General features: G+C 35.9%; 1 protein-coding gene across 2 annotated transcripts in view; it reads left to right on the top strand.

Annotated features, from left to right (window-relative positions):
- LOC136039533 (WD repeat domain phosphoinositide-interacting protein 3-like) overlaps positions 1-13,915 on the top strand; it is a 475,762-nt gene extending 461,847 nt beyond the window's left edge. For both annotated transcript variants that reach the window (XM_065723339.1, XM_065723338.1), the window contains exons 6-8: positions 3,817-3,918; positions 8,853-8,974; positions 13,712-13,915. In XM_065723339.1, the coding sequence (XP_065579411.1) occupies positions 3,817-3,918; positions 8,853-8,974; positions 13,712-13,818 (331 nt within the window). In that variant the 3' untranslated portion in view covers positions 13,819-13,915. The remainder of the gene's footprint in view (positions 1-3,816; positions 3,919-8,852; positions 8,975-13,711) is intronic.
- Positions 13,916-19,037: the final 5,122 nt, after the last annotated feature.

Here is a 19,037-nt window from a genome sequence, read left to right as displayed (position 1 = left end):
CATAGTCCAATCGTTGACTTTTTTCATTTGTGTTAATATTCGTTTCAATCTGTTGTAAGTATAATGGTCACGAAAAAAACCTTAAAAATGTACGCAGTCTAGGAGTGGCTGAGGAGGTACCCATTAAGTGCTGGTTCGACTCTGGCTGAGCTTACAGAGTTCCGCCACTGACTCTCTTTCAAACCAAATAGCCAGCGACACTAAGGTTCGAAACCCTGTCCTCATGGAGAAGCATTTCAAGGCTAGCATATTAACCGATAGGGTAGGACGGCTCCTTGCCGTTTTAAGGTGTGGGAGGGAGGTGGTCATCAATTAGACTTGAAAAGGAAATGGCACTTTTAGAATTTGCCCGGTGGCACCTACGCTAGCTGTGCCATTACTAAGAATAATTTGCCTCCACGTCTAAAAAGAGTGATTTTTCACTCTTTTTAGGGATCATACAGTATTTTTGAAAACAGGTAGGAGGGGCTAGATGCTTATGCTAATCACACGAGTTGTGTATTGGAGGAAGGAAAACTTGTCTGGAATGCAAATATTTCATTATCAAATAAATCGGAATTAAATAAACAGTTTTGTTTTTAGTAATATTCATCATCCGTCATCAGGGGGAGGAAAAGTATCTCAGTTTAAGAGCTACTTTCACCTTTTTTGCAAAACAAGCTTACCCCCCCCCCCATGATCCGGATCACTAGATTAGCTCCACATTACATGTTGGATCACATGTTGTTCCAGTTATTAATTCCTAAAATATGTTTATTACCTTCGCTTATAGATTCTCTGTTCGATACAGTCACCCCTGTGGAAATAATCAACAACAAAAAACAAATAAACACGCATCCGTGATTTCTTTCATTGGAAGGGGAAGCAAAATTCCACTTTTTTGCAGGCAGGAGCTTGAAACCAGTACAAGAGGTTTCTCTGATATGCTAAATCTAATAGTGTAATTTTCATTTAAATAGACTAACTCCGTTTCTTAGCGTATACGATATGACATGTGGGAAAATATCTTTGCATAGATAGAACCCAATTTTTCAGTATATTCTTGAGCTAAGCTTTGATACATGCTGTGGTTAAGATACCTTAACTGAATTTTCTTAAAGGTGGATGTTGATTTACAGAAATACAGATGCTACAATGATTTCCGTTCACACTAGCAAATGAATTGGCATAATTTTAGTTTTAAACTTGTTTATCAGGTATCTGGTTCATTGTTTTGTGGTGGAAATATAAAAATTGTCTGTTATGGTAGTAAGGAAAGGCAAAAAAGCTTTGAAAAGAGAAAAAAAAACAAGAAAAACATGCAAATAAAGCAAATTTGGGGAGCTTCTAGACGTATTAAAGCCTAGGCTTTCCTGGATAGAGACAAGGGGGAGTGCTAGGCAGCACCTATATTAATATACTATAGATATTCGCATAATGTGAGAAAACCTTAGTAATTTTGAATATTTGTCATACTCCTTATTTAATTTTAATAATGAAAAATCCGGGAGATTACTACCGAAAATATATTTTTCAGAGTAGAATTTTCGAAATTACACGGACGCGAAGGGAACTCGTACAGTATTGGTTCAAAGCCCCCCCCCCTCTTTCTAGAAAAATGAAACATTACAACCCCAGTAGCTGACATCTGCCCAGAATTTTTCTTTGGGGAGGGGTCAGAGATATGAGCCAAAGCTTTAAATAAATTGGTAAGTATAGGCAAATTTTATGGAGATACACAAAAAAAGTACTAATATTTAAGAATTGATCGGGAACTCCCATTCAATTTTAAAAGTTTTTTGAACTAGTATTTCTGGCCGCAGTTTTAAATTTGCACCTCAGGGGGAGGATTACATCGAACTGAGTTAAAAAAAAATCAACCAAACCTGAGCCAAACACATACACACACACATATATATATATATATATATATATATATATATATATATATATATATATATATATATATATATATATATATATATATATATATATATATATATGTATATATGTATATCATGAAAAGAGAAATCACCAATGCAACAGCATAAACACAGAAAAAAAAACAGTGAGAAATAGAAGGAGAAAAGGAAGACTGTTTTCCTAAATTAGTTATTAATATAGACCAGCACTTGAATAAGGCCTTAACCCTACTCATCCATACAATTACATAGGTCAAACAGCATAGCCACACACAATCAACCATAAAGAATAATCCATGGACAAGCAGTCATGTCGTCAATAAGTATAAGTCGTCATTTACCAAACAATAGAAAAAATAATATAGACAAATAATTCAGAGGCAACACCCAACATAAGGGCTCATCAGGAGAATACACTGGCCTATATAGGGTTTCGCCACTCTAAATTCTCTACCCAGCACAGTGTTGTGGCTACCACAGAATATCCATGGCATCCCCGCGTCAGGTATCACCCCCAAAATACATGCCTATGAAAAAAAACCAGCAAATGTAAAACAACCAAGTAAAACCAAAACAAGCTTATCCTGTTAATATATCCCTCCCTTTAGCAACAATAGGTAAACTAAATATTATAAATTTTACCAAATCACAAATATTAACACATTGCAAAAAACCTGAATGAACTAAACAATTATAGAATTGATCTTTACCATGTGGCTAATTTTTAAGAAAATCCGCTCAGTTAGAAACAAAATTCAAAATAAATGGCGCTGTGACAACATTTCTCGAACCTCCGAAATATATATATATTCTGACAGCATTTAATAACAGTATTATAATGTGTTAAACTTGGTGATTCTATTGTTGAACTTGCGCATGGCACTGTTTATCTGGGACTTCCTATTGGACTGTCAATACTGAAGACGTGGCGATTACTGCTTCTTCATTTTCAGAAAATGTCTTCTTTTACATTAGCTGTATAATGTACATAGCTGTATACAGCTGTATAGCTGTATACAGCTGTATAGCTGTATAATGGCAAACAAATGGAAGTTTGACCGTCGTCTATTGGCCCAGGTGTACAATGCTATGGTTATGCCTCATTATCTGTACTTTAGCCCATTTTGGTGCATTTTTTACGGCTGCAGATAAATTGAAATTGCGTTCACTATGCTACAAATATGGAAAGTTTTAGTTACATTTGCTACCATGGACAAGCAATAGGTATGTTTCGCGCCAGTACAGTGCTACCAACCCTGTAGAAGCGGTTCTGTCGTAAATTAATCAACATAATTTGTCTGTAAAGTCCCCCCCCACGGGCCAAGGTTTTACAGTAGTAGAACATCCCCCTCATCTTTCTTAAGTGCCTGCAAAAATGATTCAGACTTCCGTGGAATTTTGATATTAAAACTCCTATTTTATCATGTTTAGCTCTTGAGAAGGATGTTTTATCTTTCGCCGTCAACAAATAGGAATCGATATTCTCGAATACAACCGATCGATCGAGATCAATTTTTGGGCTATGGAGGAGCGATAAATAAAACTAGTTACCGTATGCCATGTCCTTGCACATTATAGTGGACTACTTGTTATTCTTCGATTTAGAAAATCGTTAATTATATTATTAAACATGGATGCATTGAGGTTCAATATTTGGTTAAGGGGAGGGGGCTCCAAAAACGAAGAGTGTGCTATTAAGCCTATAATTGTAAAGGGAATCAAATCTTTCTTTAATGAGGACGCTTCTTAGGATTCTAACCACTTTTTGTAAAAACGATTCTCATTTCTGTATATCTGCCTGATTTTTTAGGAAAGGGATTCGCCTTTGGACCATTTGGTTTGATTTTCTTCGTTGCTTGTCGTTATCAGGTTTTCTATTTAATGTGACCAAAAAATGTTTATGCTTTCTTTTCAGTTTGAACTTCAATCGAGATTCTTCTCTGCTATGTGTGTCGAGTGATCATGGCACTATTCACGTTTTCTCTGTCGATGACGAAAGTAAAAACAAACAGTCGAGGTAGGCTTTTTAAGACATATATGAGGTAGATATGCCCACTGTGTAGTAATGTATAGCAGATAGAATTATGAAATTTATTTATTTTAGACTTTTTTGTTTTCTATCATTTTGTGCTTAGACCTAAGGGCATGGAGACTCGAGCTGGTGTCTTAGGAAAAGGAACGTTCAATGACATCGAATCTTTCAAAGCCTGATACTCGGGCCGAATAAGAGTTACAGCCGTCCATAGAATAAAGTTACGCACAACTACAGCGTGTTCTATGTATCCCGTTCTTTAATTAAACAATGTTTGACTTTCAAGCGTGAGATTTGTGATTGGCCAATCAGTGTGAATTGAAGCATAGTTTTTTTTTAAGTTAAACAAGATTGACGCTTGTGAAAGCAGTCCTCTTTTCTGTAAGACGTCTTTGGTAAAATATACGAAGCACTAGATTGTAATAGTTGGGAACACGTTTGTATGGGCGGCCATGAGCTGAATTTTAGGGGGCGGGTAAAAAGTAAAAATGGATGTGGCACTAGAACCTTAAGGTTCGAATCGGCGTGCCGATCTCTGTCTCAAGGCCCTGTCACGTATAAATCAAAGAGAAGTCGTGTCATTCATAAATCTAAGAATCGGACCAAAGAAGAGCATTAAATATGACGTTTTCGGTCTTTAAAATCCTTTTCTCTAAGGCAATTAAGGCCCCCTTTACCCAAGAAACGATCTCTAAAATTTTCAAGTCGATTTGACTACAAAAAAAGAATATGCCCTTTTTGCTTAAGCCTGTCCCTGGGCAATGGTTAATATGTGTAGTTAGGGCTGTTACCCCTAGGGATGTGTCATTGCCGAAGGCATACATTTCGGACCTTTTGACAATTGTAAGCAAAATGACAAATTTGACTCGATGCCGTGTGTGTGTGGGGGGGGGGGTGTGTATTAGTTCAAGGAGGCAAAAAAGGAAAGCGGGACTGGTTTCCCTACAATCAATCTTGATATTTTGAAGAGTGAATCACAAATCTATTTTATCAAACCTCATTCAAGTTTGTACAATCACCTCTTCCGCAGAAAGTGGCCAGGAAATTAAAGTGTCTAGGAGACACGTTGTTCTTTAATATGTTGCTTTTTTGCGGTGACACTGCTATGAAACTGGTCATTCCTATTGAAAACAAGAAGCATTTAAAGAAGTAGCGCAATTCTGTAAAATAGTCCGTAAGTCCGACAAATACAATAAATATCCGATCGTAAGAGACAATTTTCGGCTCTTTCACATTCAATTGTTACTGGCTCTAGCTGCCGGTGCTCAACTGGTCATTCCTTTTGAAAACAAGAAGCACTTAATGAAGTAGCGCAATTCCGTAAAATAGTCCGTAAGTCCGACAAATACAATGAATATCCGATCGTAAGAGACTATTTTTGGCTCTTTCACATTCAATTGTTACTGGCTCTAGCTGTCGGTGCTCAACTGGTCATTCCTTTTAAAAACAAGAAGCATTTAATGAAGTAGCGCAATTCCGTAAAATAGTCCGGAAGTCCGACAAATACAATAAATATCCGATCGTAAGAGACAATTTTCGGTTCTTTCACATTCAATGGTTACTGGCTCTAGCTGTCGTTACTCAACTGGTCATTCCTTTTGAAAACAAGAAGCATTTAATGAAATAGCGCAATTCCGTAAAATAGTCCGTAAGTCCGACAAATACAATAAATATCCGATCGTAAGAGACAATTTTCGGCTCTTTCACATTCAATTGTTACTGGCTCTAGCTGTCGGTGCTCAACTGGTCATTCCTTTTGAAAACAAGAAGCATTTAATGAAGTAGCGCAATTCCGTAAAATAGTCCGTAAGTCCGACAAATACAATGAATATCCGATCGTAAGAGACTATTTTCGGCTCTTTCACATTCAATTGTTACTGGCTCTAGCTGTCGGTGCTCAACTGGTCATTCCTTTTGAAAACAAGAAGCATTTAATGAAGTAGCGCAATTCCGTAAAATAGTCCGTAAGTCCGACAAATACAATGAATATCCGATCGTAAGAGACTATTTTCGGCTCTTTCACATTCAATTGTTACTGGCTCTAGCTGTCGGTGCTCAACTGGTCATTCCTTTTGAAAACAAGAAGCATTTAATGAAGTAGCGCAATTCCGTAAAATAGTCCGTAAGTCCGACAAATACAATGAATATCCGATCGTAAGAGGCAATTTTCGGCTCTTTCACATTCAATTGTTACTGGCTCTAGCTGTCGGTGCTCAACTGGTCATTCCTTTTGAAAACAAGAAGCATTTAATGAAGTAGCGCAATTCCGTAAAATAGTCCGTAAGTCCAGCAAATACAATAAATATCCGATCGTAAGAGACAATTTTCAGCACCGTCGCATTCAATTCAAGCTGGTCATTCCTTTTGAATGCAAGAATCATCTGTGTGTCATTGTTTTATTACGTAAATATTCTGTCGCAAGACAAGACAAGAAATGACTCGGGCAAGTGCGGCAGGGGAACCTAATCTTCCTGCTTCACCAAATATTTTCGTAAACATGCTTTCCGAAAATGATTCAAAAACATCTTTTGGTATTTTTGTATATTCTCTTAATCGATTTAAGACGTGTTTATTCCCAATAAGCCTTTTTAGGAAATTTGATGAGTTTAAAAATTTATACAAAATGACTAACGAATGATTCAAGTTTTTTACGATTTGTAACCACATCATATACCAAACCAATTAGTTTGTAACTCGTGCCGTGGATTAGAACTCGTTTTAACCGAAATAGGTCAAGAGTCTTTTACACGATACGAATGAGGCATTAGGTCAAAAACACTTAATGAAAGTTTATATAAATCTTCTACTTCCTGTTTTCGGTTTACGGGATATAAATTGCACAAAAGCCCTATTCTGCATGTTTTGAATACAATTTCGTATTTCTTGGGATATGGTTTCATATCCATAATAGCGATATTTACTTTTGTAAATAAAATCCTACGTCTCAAAATCATGCCCTATATCTAGAGTTTCTTTTTCTTTATCTGTGTCAATATCGCCTTCGTTCTCTGCTTTTTCTACAGCAGGTGAAATGCTTTCGCAATTCTTATTTCTTGCACCATCATCTGATCTGTCAAAACATTTTTTATTGCCAACTTCTTCAGAATATCCTGTTCTCCTTTTATTCACTCTTGGTTTACGTTAATAGTCGTTTTGGAGAATTCTTCTTCGTCATTATTTTCGTTGTAGTCTCTCACCCTCTTGTTCCTTAACGTATTTGTATGCTCATAATCTTTTGAGGCATTCAAACACTGTTATCTTCTGCCACGCCCTCGTTATGAATGCCTTGAGGTGGGTAATTTTCGACGATAAGCCCCTCTAAGACTGCGAACAGGAGATCTGTACCTATGTTTTTTGAAATTTTTCGTCCTTCTTACATTTTGGCTATATTCAGACTTCATGTAACGTTATCATTAGCAAGAAGTTGGCCTTTATCAGCTACTAGAAGTTTTATGTTTGTGTTCTCTTTCAACACTAACTTCTCTGGGGATGTTACTCTTGCATATCCACCTCTATAACACTTGAATCTTCCCAGTATTCCAAAGAAATTTAACTCATCACTGTCATGACAATTGACAACGCACGCTTACAAATCCAATAGTGTTACCATTAGCACTTGTTTCATAATTCAAATATTTCTCTTTGTCAGCATTCGTTGATACGATAACTTATCAGAAATACACGTCTTCTTGAATATTTCATCTTCGCTTTTTTTAAAAATAAGACATAGATGTTTATCCTTCCGATGCAGAAATGATACTAAAGCAAATCATGTGGTCCAACAAGTTAGGCAAGATTACGTCGCCGTCAACTTCAATTACGTAATATGCACCTCCATCTCTTAGAAAACATTTCCTATTACGTAACATGCGCCTGCTCCTTTGAGGTGGTCAATCTCAAAGTTTTTCGCTTTTAAAGGAAGAAAAGAGTTGCGTCTATGGGTCTCATAAAAACTATGTAGGGGATGCTATTGCTATAAGCTATTAGATAATGTTTCATATAGTGCCGTCTATAATAATATCGCAAAATTGCATAGGTTTGAGGCAGTACTTTAAGTATCTCCAAATTTTGCCAAAAGAAAAACTGATTCCCAGAAATCTTCAAAATAAAAAAGATTATTATATCGTGCTAACGTTTATGTATTTACGTTATTGTTCTAGGCGGTTTCCGAAAAGTCAGTTTCCTTTTGACAAAATACGAGGAAATCCTGAATTAATAGTGGAAGAATTTTTTGAGGACAGAAGTTGAAAACCTATGATGGTTTTGCTAATATGTTGCTCGTATAGTCGAACAATTAGTTTAAATAAAAGGATTAAGACCGTAAAAAAAAGTTCAAACTATTTTACCTTTTTTGTACTTATTTGATAAACCCCCTACCGCTCAAGTTATTCATTCTTTGACGTATTATAGAACTGTCTTTTTCTTTAGTTCCTTTCACCTCAGCGTGAGACAAGACAAAGAGAAGTGACAGAATCGATTGAAAATATATAATTTGGGCTATATGTTTGCAAATTAGTGGTGGTGGGGGGAGGTAAAGCTTTTGTACAGTGTCAATCTAGAAAACGATTCTAAGTACATAATATTCAGAATATTTTTTCGTAACACAGTAGGCATGCAGACACCATAATATACCACCACCCCACCCGCCTAATGTGCAAATATATAGCCCAAATCTTACTTTGGTTTATTTCATTAGGATTGAGCGTCAGAGAAACATATTAGAAGAATATTATGTAATGGGTATATCATACAAGTACCCTTTTTATCATTATTTGATTGATAATGCTATATAGTCGAACAATTAGTTTAAATAAAAGGATTTATAAAAGACCGCACATTTAAATAAAAGGCCGTTTAAAAAAGTTCTAATTCTTTCACCTTTTTTTTTTATCATTATTTGATTAAAATCAGTTTTACAGCTTAGCGTCTGCTCCCCTATTGCCGAAGTATTTCAGTTCGAAGTGGAGTTTTGCAAAAATTGATGTTCCTGGTAACGTCCGTTGTGTTTGTGCTTTTGGGAATGACCCTAATTCATTGATTGGCAAGTAGCTTTCTCCTATCTAGAGTGTATAGAATTGTGTCTTATTAAACAGTTATACACATAGTAAAACTGCTTATAAAATAGAATAGTCAAGAAAAATATTGTAAAAAAAAAATACAATAACAAAACTAAAACATGTTTAAAAAAAGACGAATGTTACCTTTAAAGATACAAATTTTTAGGATCATAGTCATTTGTTTCAAAACAGCGTTCATCGTCCTTGATAAACAAAAATCCGGTTTCTTCTATATTCCTATCCTAGGGCAGTCTCAATAAGCCATATAACTCAATAGAGTAATCAAACACCAGTCTTATAGATTATGAACAAGCGTTTGATCCTGCTGATAGGAGAGCATTAGCGAAGGTTATATCCTTGTATGGTATATCGGATAAATACATTAAAGTAATTAGTGCTGTATACGAGAATAACAATGCTGTAGTTAAGGCAGGAAGTGAGTTTAGTAGTTGGTTTCGTATTAAATCAGGAGTACCCGGCTGACTGACCGTATTTCAAACAGTAAGTTGTACGAAAAATGTAATTCAATTCCGCTTTCTGTGGCTATAATAAGAGAAAGGTTTAGATGGCTAGGCCACGTTCTGCGGATGAAGGATGACAGATTGTCCTCTTTGGCCAATCGTCTGGGGCTACACGGAAAGCAGGTCGTCCTCGTCTGGGTTGGGATTGTCATAAATAAAGATTTAAAGGAAATGGGAACTTCCTGAGAGGGTGTAAAGAGGGAGGCCTTGAATAGATTAGGCTGGAGGAGGAGCGTGCGTAGCTGTGTTGGCCTCAGGCGACTTGGTGCTGCAGTGAGTTATTAGTAGTAGTAGTAGTAAGCAGCGTTGCGCTCTATTCCTGGTTATATGGATCATTTTGATGGACTTAGTCCTAAGTAGCACATCATTGAAAGGGGAGAACGCGGAATCAAATTGGGGAAGTAAAACTCTCCTAGAGTTGGGTTATGCTGATGATTTAAACATCCTAGATGAAAATGTTCTATAAATAAATGAAATGTTAGTGAGTTCAGGATGCAGAAATAGGTTTCAAAATTGATGTCAAGAAGGCTTCGCTTAGACGAGCAAGGTGAAGCTGTGATATTAAGTAAAGAGAATATGGATTAAGTGGACAGCTTCACTTACTTAGGTAGTAATATTAGTAAAGACATTAGGTGAAGAAGCTAAAAGTAGAATCGCCAAGGCCCAGGGTGTTTGTTCACAGTTGAAAAAAGTTCAGAAGAATAGGAAAATAAGTCTGCAAACCAAGATTAGAATATTGGAAGTTACAGTAATGACAGTGGTCAAGTATGGCTCTGAAGCATGGGCGCTTCGAAAAACGGTAGAGTAGTTGCTAGATGTTTTCCATAGAAATTGCCTAAGGATTATTTTGGATTCTCGACTTACCATTCCTGCTTTCTAAGGCTATAATGAGAAAAAGGATGAGATGGCTAGGACACTTTCTGTGGATGACGAATGACATATTACCAAAGATTGTCCTTGTCGGCTAACTGTTTAGGGCCAAACAAAAAGCGGATCGCCCCCGAATAGGGTGGGAGGATGTAAGGAAAAATTAAGGGAGATAGGAACTTCTTGATTCGTTGGGAGTAGTGTTAGTAGTTTTACATGCTTCATATGGTATATATGAGTAATTGTTTAATTATTAATTATGTATGCTTATACATTTATTTAGTATTGAAAATCAGCTCCTTATTCCGTAAAAAACAAATTATTTTGAATGTTTTTTTGCCACAAAAGATACGCTCTAAAATAGCAAAATGGACCAGGTAGGCTAAGAAACAAATTAATAAATAAAATGAAATTAACAAATGAGAAAAATAAATGAATAAAATATATCAGAGTCAGTTATAGATAAGATGGTAAAGTTTAGTAAAAAAAAAAAAAAAAAAAAAAAAAAAAAAAAAAAAAAAAAAAAAAATATCTACCATTCTAGCATGCTTGTATCTTTCTGACATTCAGCTTTATTTATTTGAGGCCCCGTAAATTCCGTTCCACGCCATTGCTTTTCTGCGCTGATAACTAGGCTAAAAATTAAGAGTATCATAGCTAACTCAATTTTCTGGTAATTGGTGCTCGGGTGAGTTGTTAGTAGTAGTAGTAGTAGTAGTGTTGTATCAATTTTGAATCTTAACATTGGTTTATTCCTCCTACCAAAGCATTTGTAAAAAATTCAGCTTTTTTTAAAATTGCCAACTCTCGTATTGTTGGAAAACATTCACAATTTCTGTCTAACCCTTATGCAAGAGGTATTGTCAGATCTGTTTTTTGATTCGATTTTTAGAGGGATGAAACCTTTTCCAGAGACTAAGGATTGTGGGTGTTCTAAAGTAAGTTTCAAGTAAAAACACGAGAGAGGGGTGCAAAACCCCTCTAACAAATCTTCTATATACCATGAAATAAAAATGTTTTAACGAAATTAAAGTTGAAGGGTGGGGGGGTGGCTATACCGTTCATCTCTCTTAGGCATCATCTTGTTTAATTTCTATCATTACTAATGTTATAAATTAATTACTAAACTTTTAATATTAATTACAGAAAAATGTGTTTGACGATAAATTTTTCCCAACATATATACCTGATCTGTTGCTAAGCATGTTTTGAGCTTTCTTGAAACTGTTTTGAGCTTTCATTGAGTTGAATAGAAATGTTAAATCTAAACTAAGCCAGGGGGATATTAAGGACTGAAACCTTTGCCCAAAAGTACCTATTCTACTGAAGTTTAAATAGAAAGATTATTGTGGTCTCAGCTTGTTGGGGAAAGGGGGGTCTTTCAATACTTTATGCTATTATTGGCGAGTGTCTGAATGGCTTACGTGAGATTTTATTGAATGGCTTGAAAGTCTAAAAGTCATGTTGGAAGGCAATATTTTTCTAGCCTTTTATGCCGGATCTGTTTCCAGATTTGCATTGTGGAATTTAAATATTAAGTACTGAAATTTTGTCTGAAAGTACCCATTGTATATGAAATATGAAATAGTGGTTATTGTGAACACAATTTGGTTGCAAGGGGGGGGGGGGGGATCGGTTACTCAACATTTTAGCACACTTCGTTTGAATGGCTGAATGATTTATGTGGGACTCTTTTAAATGGCTTGGAATATCAAATTGATTTTCCTAGCCTTTTATTTCGGATCTATTACTCATTTTCGTCAACCGAAAAAAGAATCGTGGTGTGAGCTAGAGGGGGAAGGGTGTTAAGCACCTTTGCCACCTTAGGTTTTATCTCGTTTGATTGAGCGGCCTACATTTTTGAAAATATAAAGATATGTTGTTTTTTTATAGGTTACTTTATTAAAATAAAAAACATGAAAAGGCATGTTTACAGTTTTACTAGACGCAGCACTATAAAATCAAATCCAAAAGATCTCAGAATTTTATTAATTAATTGATTTTATGTGGACTCAGATGTCTTGATAAGTAATTAATGATGTAAAAAAACGAATTAATAAAATTTAATTCTTATTAATATCAGTTACTAATTCTTATGTGTTTTTAGAAAGCAAATAAATGGCCAAAGATGAAAGTGTCTGGCAATATTCGAAAACAAATGACAATTACCTTGCATACCCTCCCTCCCTCTCTCTCTCTCTCTCTCAGAGATTGTCGTAGGCCTTTGTCATTGATAAAAATTTCTTTTTCACATTGGGTGTTCTAAAATCTTATATATTAATTTATAAATGTAGAAATGTTGACTTTGGTCTGTAGAGTTCGTTTGCTTAAGTTCTAAACCTAAAGATTTGTCGAAAATTTTATAGTCTAAAACCGTGTTTTGATTACCATTTTAGACATAAAATAAGACTTCGGAAAAATTGGCTGGCACGAATCCAGATAAAATGAACTATAACAAATAAAAAATGCATTAAAAATATCCTTGTGACTATTAAACAAGAAACAATTTAGTAGAAAAAACGACTATAAAAATAAAATTCGAATCTGTAATGCAAGCATTTCCCTATGACTGGTAAAAAGGCAGTTGGGAGGAGAGGAGAATCAATTATATTTCATCTCTCCTACTTTAACATTTTTCATATACTTCACCTGTTTTATAGTTTTTATGATCATGGAATAAAGTCGTAGTTTTCTACCAACCACTGTGAGTCGAAAATTTAATAATAATATAAAATTTAATATAAACACAAAACTAATAAATTTGTAAAAATTATCAGGTTTTAGAATTATAATAGGAAAACAACAAAATGAACCCTATGGACCCCAAGGAAACTATTCAAAGCCATGCCTAGTGGTGTTTAAGGTATATTATGGGTCATCAAATCATTTATTTCATTTTATTTCATTTCATATCATTTATTTCATTTTATAATAATTCATTTCAGCTTTGTAGTTTTGACAATCTTGAAATAAAGTTTACAAGAGTACTATATAGCCTACTCCTTTGTATTTTACAAGAGTATTTTACGGCCTATTTCTTTGTGTTTTACGGACGATTTTACAGTTTATGGCCTATTCCATTTGAAGACCAGGAGTTCTATTTGAGGTTGAAACTGGAAGATGGTATAGATTAAAATTCTTAGTTGACCCTTGCAACTTTATGACAATTTCAGGAATACAAAGTTAAAATTATTCATTATTTAATTTTCTGAAGTTTAATCTTTTAATATTTGTAAACGAAAATTAAGGAAAAAAAATCTCTTTTAAAGCTTAGTACTCTTTCCATCATCATTTTTTTTGACGAATTATATTATTAACGAAATGTCTTTTTAGTTATTTGTTCTGATGGGAGCTACTATAGATTTATTTTCAACTGCAAAGGAGAAGCTACCAGAGACCTCTATGCCCAGTTTTTGGAAATGACAGATAATCGTAAATAAGTTATTTTGTGAAGTGTGAGTCTGCCAATTTGATTTGTTCTTTTTTATCGATTTTGTGATTTGTAATTGCGGAATATAGATTAATTAACGTATGGAATTCTGACTCACGTTTTACGATATTTTAGTGATATTTTACTGCCAAGATTCAAGAAAAAACTACAAACGATTTAAAGAGGTTATAAGTTACTAGGAAGCTAAGTTCATTGGGTTTTAGCCAAAAAGTGATAAGTCACCTTTTTCAAATTTTTAAGGAGAATAAATTTTTTGGTTGAACTGCTTCCATCAAATCAGTAAATTCCGAGGTAAAAAATACGAGATAGCTACTTAGCTTGGTGGGTAACCCTACTTAGTTTGGTAGCCTTAACGATTTGGCCAAATTTTAGATGTTGAGGAGAGAAATCTGTTGGTGTCTGTAACTCTTTTGCTAAAAAGTTGATTTATCCCATTTTGGCTAAAAGCCAAGGAATCATGACGTAACGAGAATTAGATACTTGCAAGAATTTGATTGTTGGTGATTTGGCGTTGAAAGATAGGAATTCAAAATTACTACTGCCACTTATAGCGTAGCGTCTGGTATTCTTGTCCTGTGGTGGCGCAGTGGGTTTGACCTTAGCTTGGTAATACGGGACCCAGAGATCGAATCATGCTGCAGCAAAGCACTACAGGGCCGACGCAGGGACCTTAGTAGTCAAGAAGCGTCGTTAATCTGATACAATACAATAAGTGTAGTGTCTGGTGACTTAATAAAAAAAACTTCAAAGAAAACTGGACGTTTGATGTGATTGCTGTGCAGCGTAATAGGATTGAAGCTCAAATATTTCTGTAAGGAATAATTAATCAGAGTTTGTATATTTTCGAGAATTATCTAAAGTGATAGATGGAAGGCCTACCGGGGGCAGAGTTCTGATATGTGTTTTAAGGTGACTGGGCTTGTGGGGAGATGTCCTTGCGCACTATCTCTAGACATTTTGAGGGTTACCATCCAGAGTGCAGAAGACTTAAGAAAGATGAAACTCAAGCTCGTTTCTGAGAGTAAAAATATAGCCCATGACATCTTGACAATGAATTTTCTACTCTTTGTTCACAATTTCAAGATAGTTAGTGTTCGCAACTAAGTTTCTTTTCGGACCCAAAGTCTATGGAGTCTTTACAAAGAGAAGGACTTTGGATACTGTAAAGCGGCTTGTACAGAAAAAAATAAAATAAGAAATTGTATTTCAGCTCAACATACATCTTTATATAGTATGATGCTTACGGAACTTAAGGTTCTTATGCCCCGCGTGATTTTCTAATTGAGAATTGCGTCATCATCTTTTTCTGTTGGGAGGCTGATACTCATTCACAAAAAAAGATAATTAGCAATCTGAATGCTCAGCTTTTGGACCAATTACAATTGCGAAGGTATTTTATAAGCCTTGTAAACTACCTATTATCAATGAGCTACGTTCTAAGTGTATCGCAAAGGCCCATCAGTTTGGCTTTCAGTCTCATTTGGGGTGTGGTCATGCATCTACAGCCCTCGTTCGACCTTAATTCACATGGACCAACATTACGACAGTGTTGTCCTAGCTACTCTTCAAATCAGAGGTATGGTTGATTCATCAGACAGGCGTAGTGATCGACAAGTATGCAGTCGCAAAAGGTCTTAAAGTCACCAAACTCTTAATACCGTTGGTAATTCTTCTTTTCGGCCCTACGCTACTATCTACTCTTATAAGCTTCCCCTATCTTCGAAATATCAGAGACAACGAAATATCAGAGACAACGAAATAATTTGTCTTTACCTATAGTAAAGACCATAAACTTCCATGTTTTTTTTCAGATGCATTTCATATGGAAGGGGTGATCGTATAAACTTCAGAGGGGGGCTCATTCGATTGGACATCAGAAGTTCTAGTGCCCTTTTTAAGGTTTTTGTTAAGTGATCGGAGGGCAACTAGCCCCCCATTCCCTCTGTGCTCTGGATATATCCGAGCAAAATTTTGAGATAGTCATCACTATGCCTCCGGCGTTGAAAAACTCACCATAGCTCCTAGGACAAGGGCTGTAAGTTATGCAAGATGCACATTGTTAATATATAAGGTTTTTCTGAAAGTGGTGGTCTTATAAACTTTGGAAGAAACTCGTTCGATTTGAAATCGGAAATTTTAGTTCCCTTTTAAGAGTTTAAAAGGATACGTCTTTTTTCCATATGCTTCCAATCAAAATTTTGAGATAGTCATTTTGTTCTGAATAGTCCAAGGGTTAAATAACAATGATTCCAGGTTCACTTACCCCCAGCCATCGGGGGAAGGTTTATAAGTTATGTTAGTTGCCCATTGTTAACCTGTAAGGTTCCTTTGGAAGGGATGGACGCAAAAACTTTAGAAATGGCTCGTTCGATTCGACAGTTCTAGTGCCCTTTTTAAGAGCCAAAACTGATTGGAGGGCAACCAGCCTCTCCTTCCTCGTGCCTGTTTTTTCTCCAAATGCGTCCGATCAGAATTTTGAACTAATAATTTTTTTCAAAAAATTCCAAGAGTCAATTAACTGTAAATCAGTGGTTGAAAAATTGGTCACAGCCCCTGGAGCATTGGTATTAACTTCTGCAACTTGTCCATTGTTAACATATAAGGTTTTCGTGGGAGGGGTGGTTTTGCAAGCTTTAGAGGCTGCTTTTTCAACTGGAAATCGAAAGTTCTAGTTACTTCCTTAAAATTCCATAGTGATCTAAGAGCGATCAGGCCCCCCACGCCCTATTTCCCAATCTAGCCAAAATTTTTGGATAGCTACGTTGTTCAAAGTACCTCAAAGGCTAAAAAACTATGCTTCCGCGATTGAACTTCCCTCCCTGCCCACAGGCGAGGGCTGTAGGTTATTCAAGTTGCTTGTTGTTAAGAGAGGTGGTCGTATAAACTTTGATTGGAAGTCCAAAGTTTTAGTGCCCTTGCTAAGAGTCAAAAGTGATCCAAGGGCAACCAGTCTCCCCCCCCCCCACGTTCTTTTCTCTCAAATGCATCTGACTAAAATTTGAGCCACTAATTTTTTCAAAACAGTTCATAGGTCAAATAACCCTGCCTCCGTGGTTGACACACCTCCCAGCCTCCGGGTAAGGGCTATACATTATACAATCTCCCCATTGTTAACACATAAGGATTTTTATTGAAAAAGAGGATATGCCTGATCCAGGGTCTCCCAAAAGGCTTCGGTGTTGAGGTGAAACTTTAAGGAAATGTTGAGAGGGATGCCGAACACAGGGATTAACAGTAAAATAGGCTAAGTTTTCCTCTCTTAGATTAGTCGGTGGTCATTTTTTTTTTATTTCTTAATATCTGTTAAAAAAAAATTAATCGTTTACACACTCTTGGAGGATAAAGTCATTGAACTGTACTGAGAAGAGAAAATCTGTAATAGCCTGAATGAATGTCTAAGAGTACCGTCAAAAGTAATTCCAAAAACGATGACAGTTCGATTGGCTCCAGGGGCTTCATGGATTTCGAAAAGAATGGAGCAATATACACCTCGCGCAGTCAGACTAAGAGGGGAAACTGAAAATTTATTAATCAGCATTTATGACTTTTCAATGTTGCTGCCTATTTGAAAGAAAACCAGATCAAACTGCAAAGTTAGGTTATGCGGTAACTGATAGCGTCTTGGATAGTATACTAGCGGAACAATTACAGAATGAAGCCTACGGGGGAAAGCTTTCCATTCTGGAACTATATGGGCGCCCCCCCAAGCCCCCCCCCCCCCCGCGCGCGTAAGTCGTTACGCGCCATTGTAGTTGTGTCCCTTTGTCCCACCTGTGAATATAGATAGATATATATATATATATATATATATATATATATATATATATATATATATATATATATGTTTGTAAAACTTGCGAATATACAACATTCTTCGCTGTCCCATTGTCTGTGCATATAAATAGATTGTCAGGTTTACCGACTCTTGAACATGCAATATATGATTGTCCATGGGAAAAACAATCCGTATTCAGATCTATACCTCATTATTCTAATGATTGCCCATGAGCTTTGTTGATGGTGATTACTAATCGAACATTCCCTGTGTCCCTGTTGTCATTTATATATCCCCTGTGCCCCCCGCGTCCCCGTTGTAGTTGTATCCCTGCGTCCCAGTCGTCATTTATATTCCCTGTGTCCCGGTCGTCATTTGTGTCCCGGTGTTTTTTTCTTTTTAGTTTTTTACCTTTTTTATTTTTTGCTTTTTTTAAGTTTTTTTCTTTTTAGGTTTTTTCTTTTTTAGCTTTTTTCGCGCCATATTAGTTACGCACCATCGTAGTTTTGTCCCTATGTCCCACCTGTGAATATAGATAGATATATATATATATGTTTGTAAAACTTGCGAATATACAACATTCTTTGCTGTCCCATTGTCTGTGCATATAAATAGATTGTCAGGTTTACCGACTCTCGAACATGCAACATATAATTGTCCATGGGAAAAAAAATCCGTATTCAGATCTATACCTCATTATTATAATTGCCCTTGAGCTTTGTTGATGGTGATTGCTAATCGAACATTCCCTGTGTCCCGGTCGTCATTTATATATCCCCCCTGTGCCCCCCGGCGTCCCCGTTGTAGTTGTGTCCCTGTGTCCCGGTCGTCATTTATATTCCCTGTGTCCCGGTCGTCATTTGTGTCCCGGTGTCCCGGTCTGTAATTTCCTCAGTCGACAAACATGACGTCAGTCGACAAACAACGGTCGTTATTTGTCTCCCGGTGTCCCAGTCTGTGATTTCTCTTTGAGTGTCCCGGTGTCCCGGTCTGTAATTTCGTCAGTCGACAAACATAACGTCAGTCGACAAACAACTTCATGACGACATACAGCTCAATCCTTATAACGACGTCAGTCGACAAACATGACGTCAGTCGACACACAAACATGACGTCATTCAACAGACAAACGACTTATTTTTATTTATATTTATATATATATATATATATATATATATATATATAATATATATATATATATATATATATATATATATATATATATATATATATATATATATATATATATATATATATATATATATATATATATATATATATATATATATATATATGTATATGTGAAGTCATGTTTATGAGCACATTTAAAGAACATAATTAAGTAATTTCCTCCTCAGACGTAGTTGTATCGTTTTAGTATCTATGACGCATGCAAAATTACGCAAGAAACATAGCTAAGCATAAAATGCCAA

This window comes from Artemia franciscana, chromosome 19, assembly GCF_032884065.1.
Source record: "Artemia franciscana chromosome 19, ASM3288406v1, whole genome shotgun sequence".
Lineage (NCBI taxonomy): Eukaryota > Metazoa > Arthropoda > Branchiopoda > Anostraca > Artemiidae > Artemia > Artemia franciscana.
Note: the sequence above shows the minus strand (reverse complement) of the source record. Positions and strands in the feature narration are given on the sequence as shown.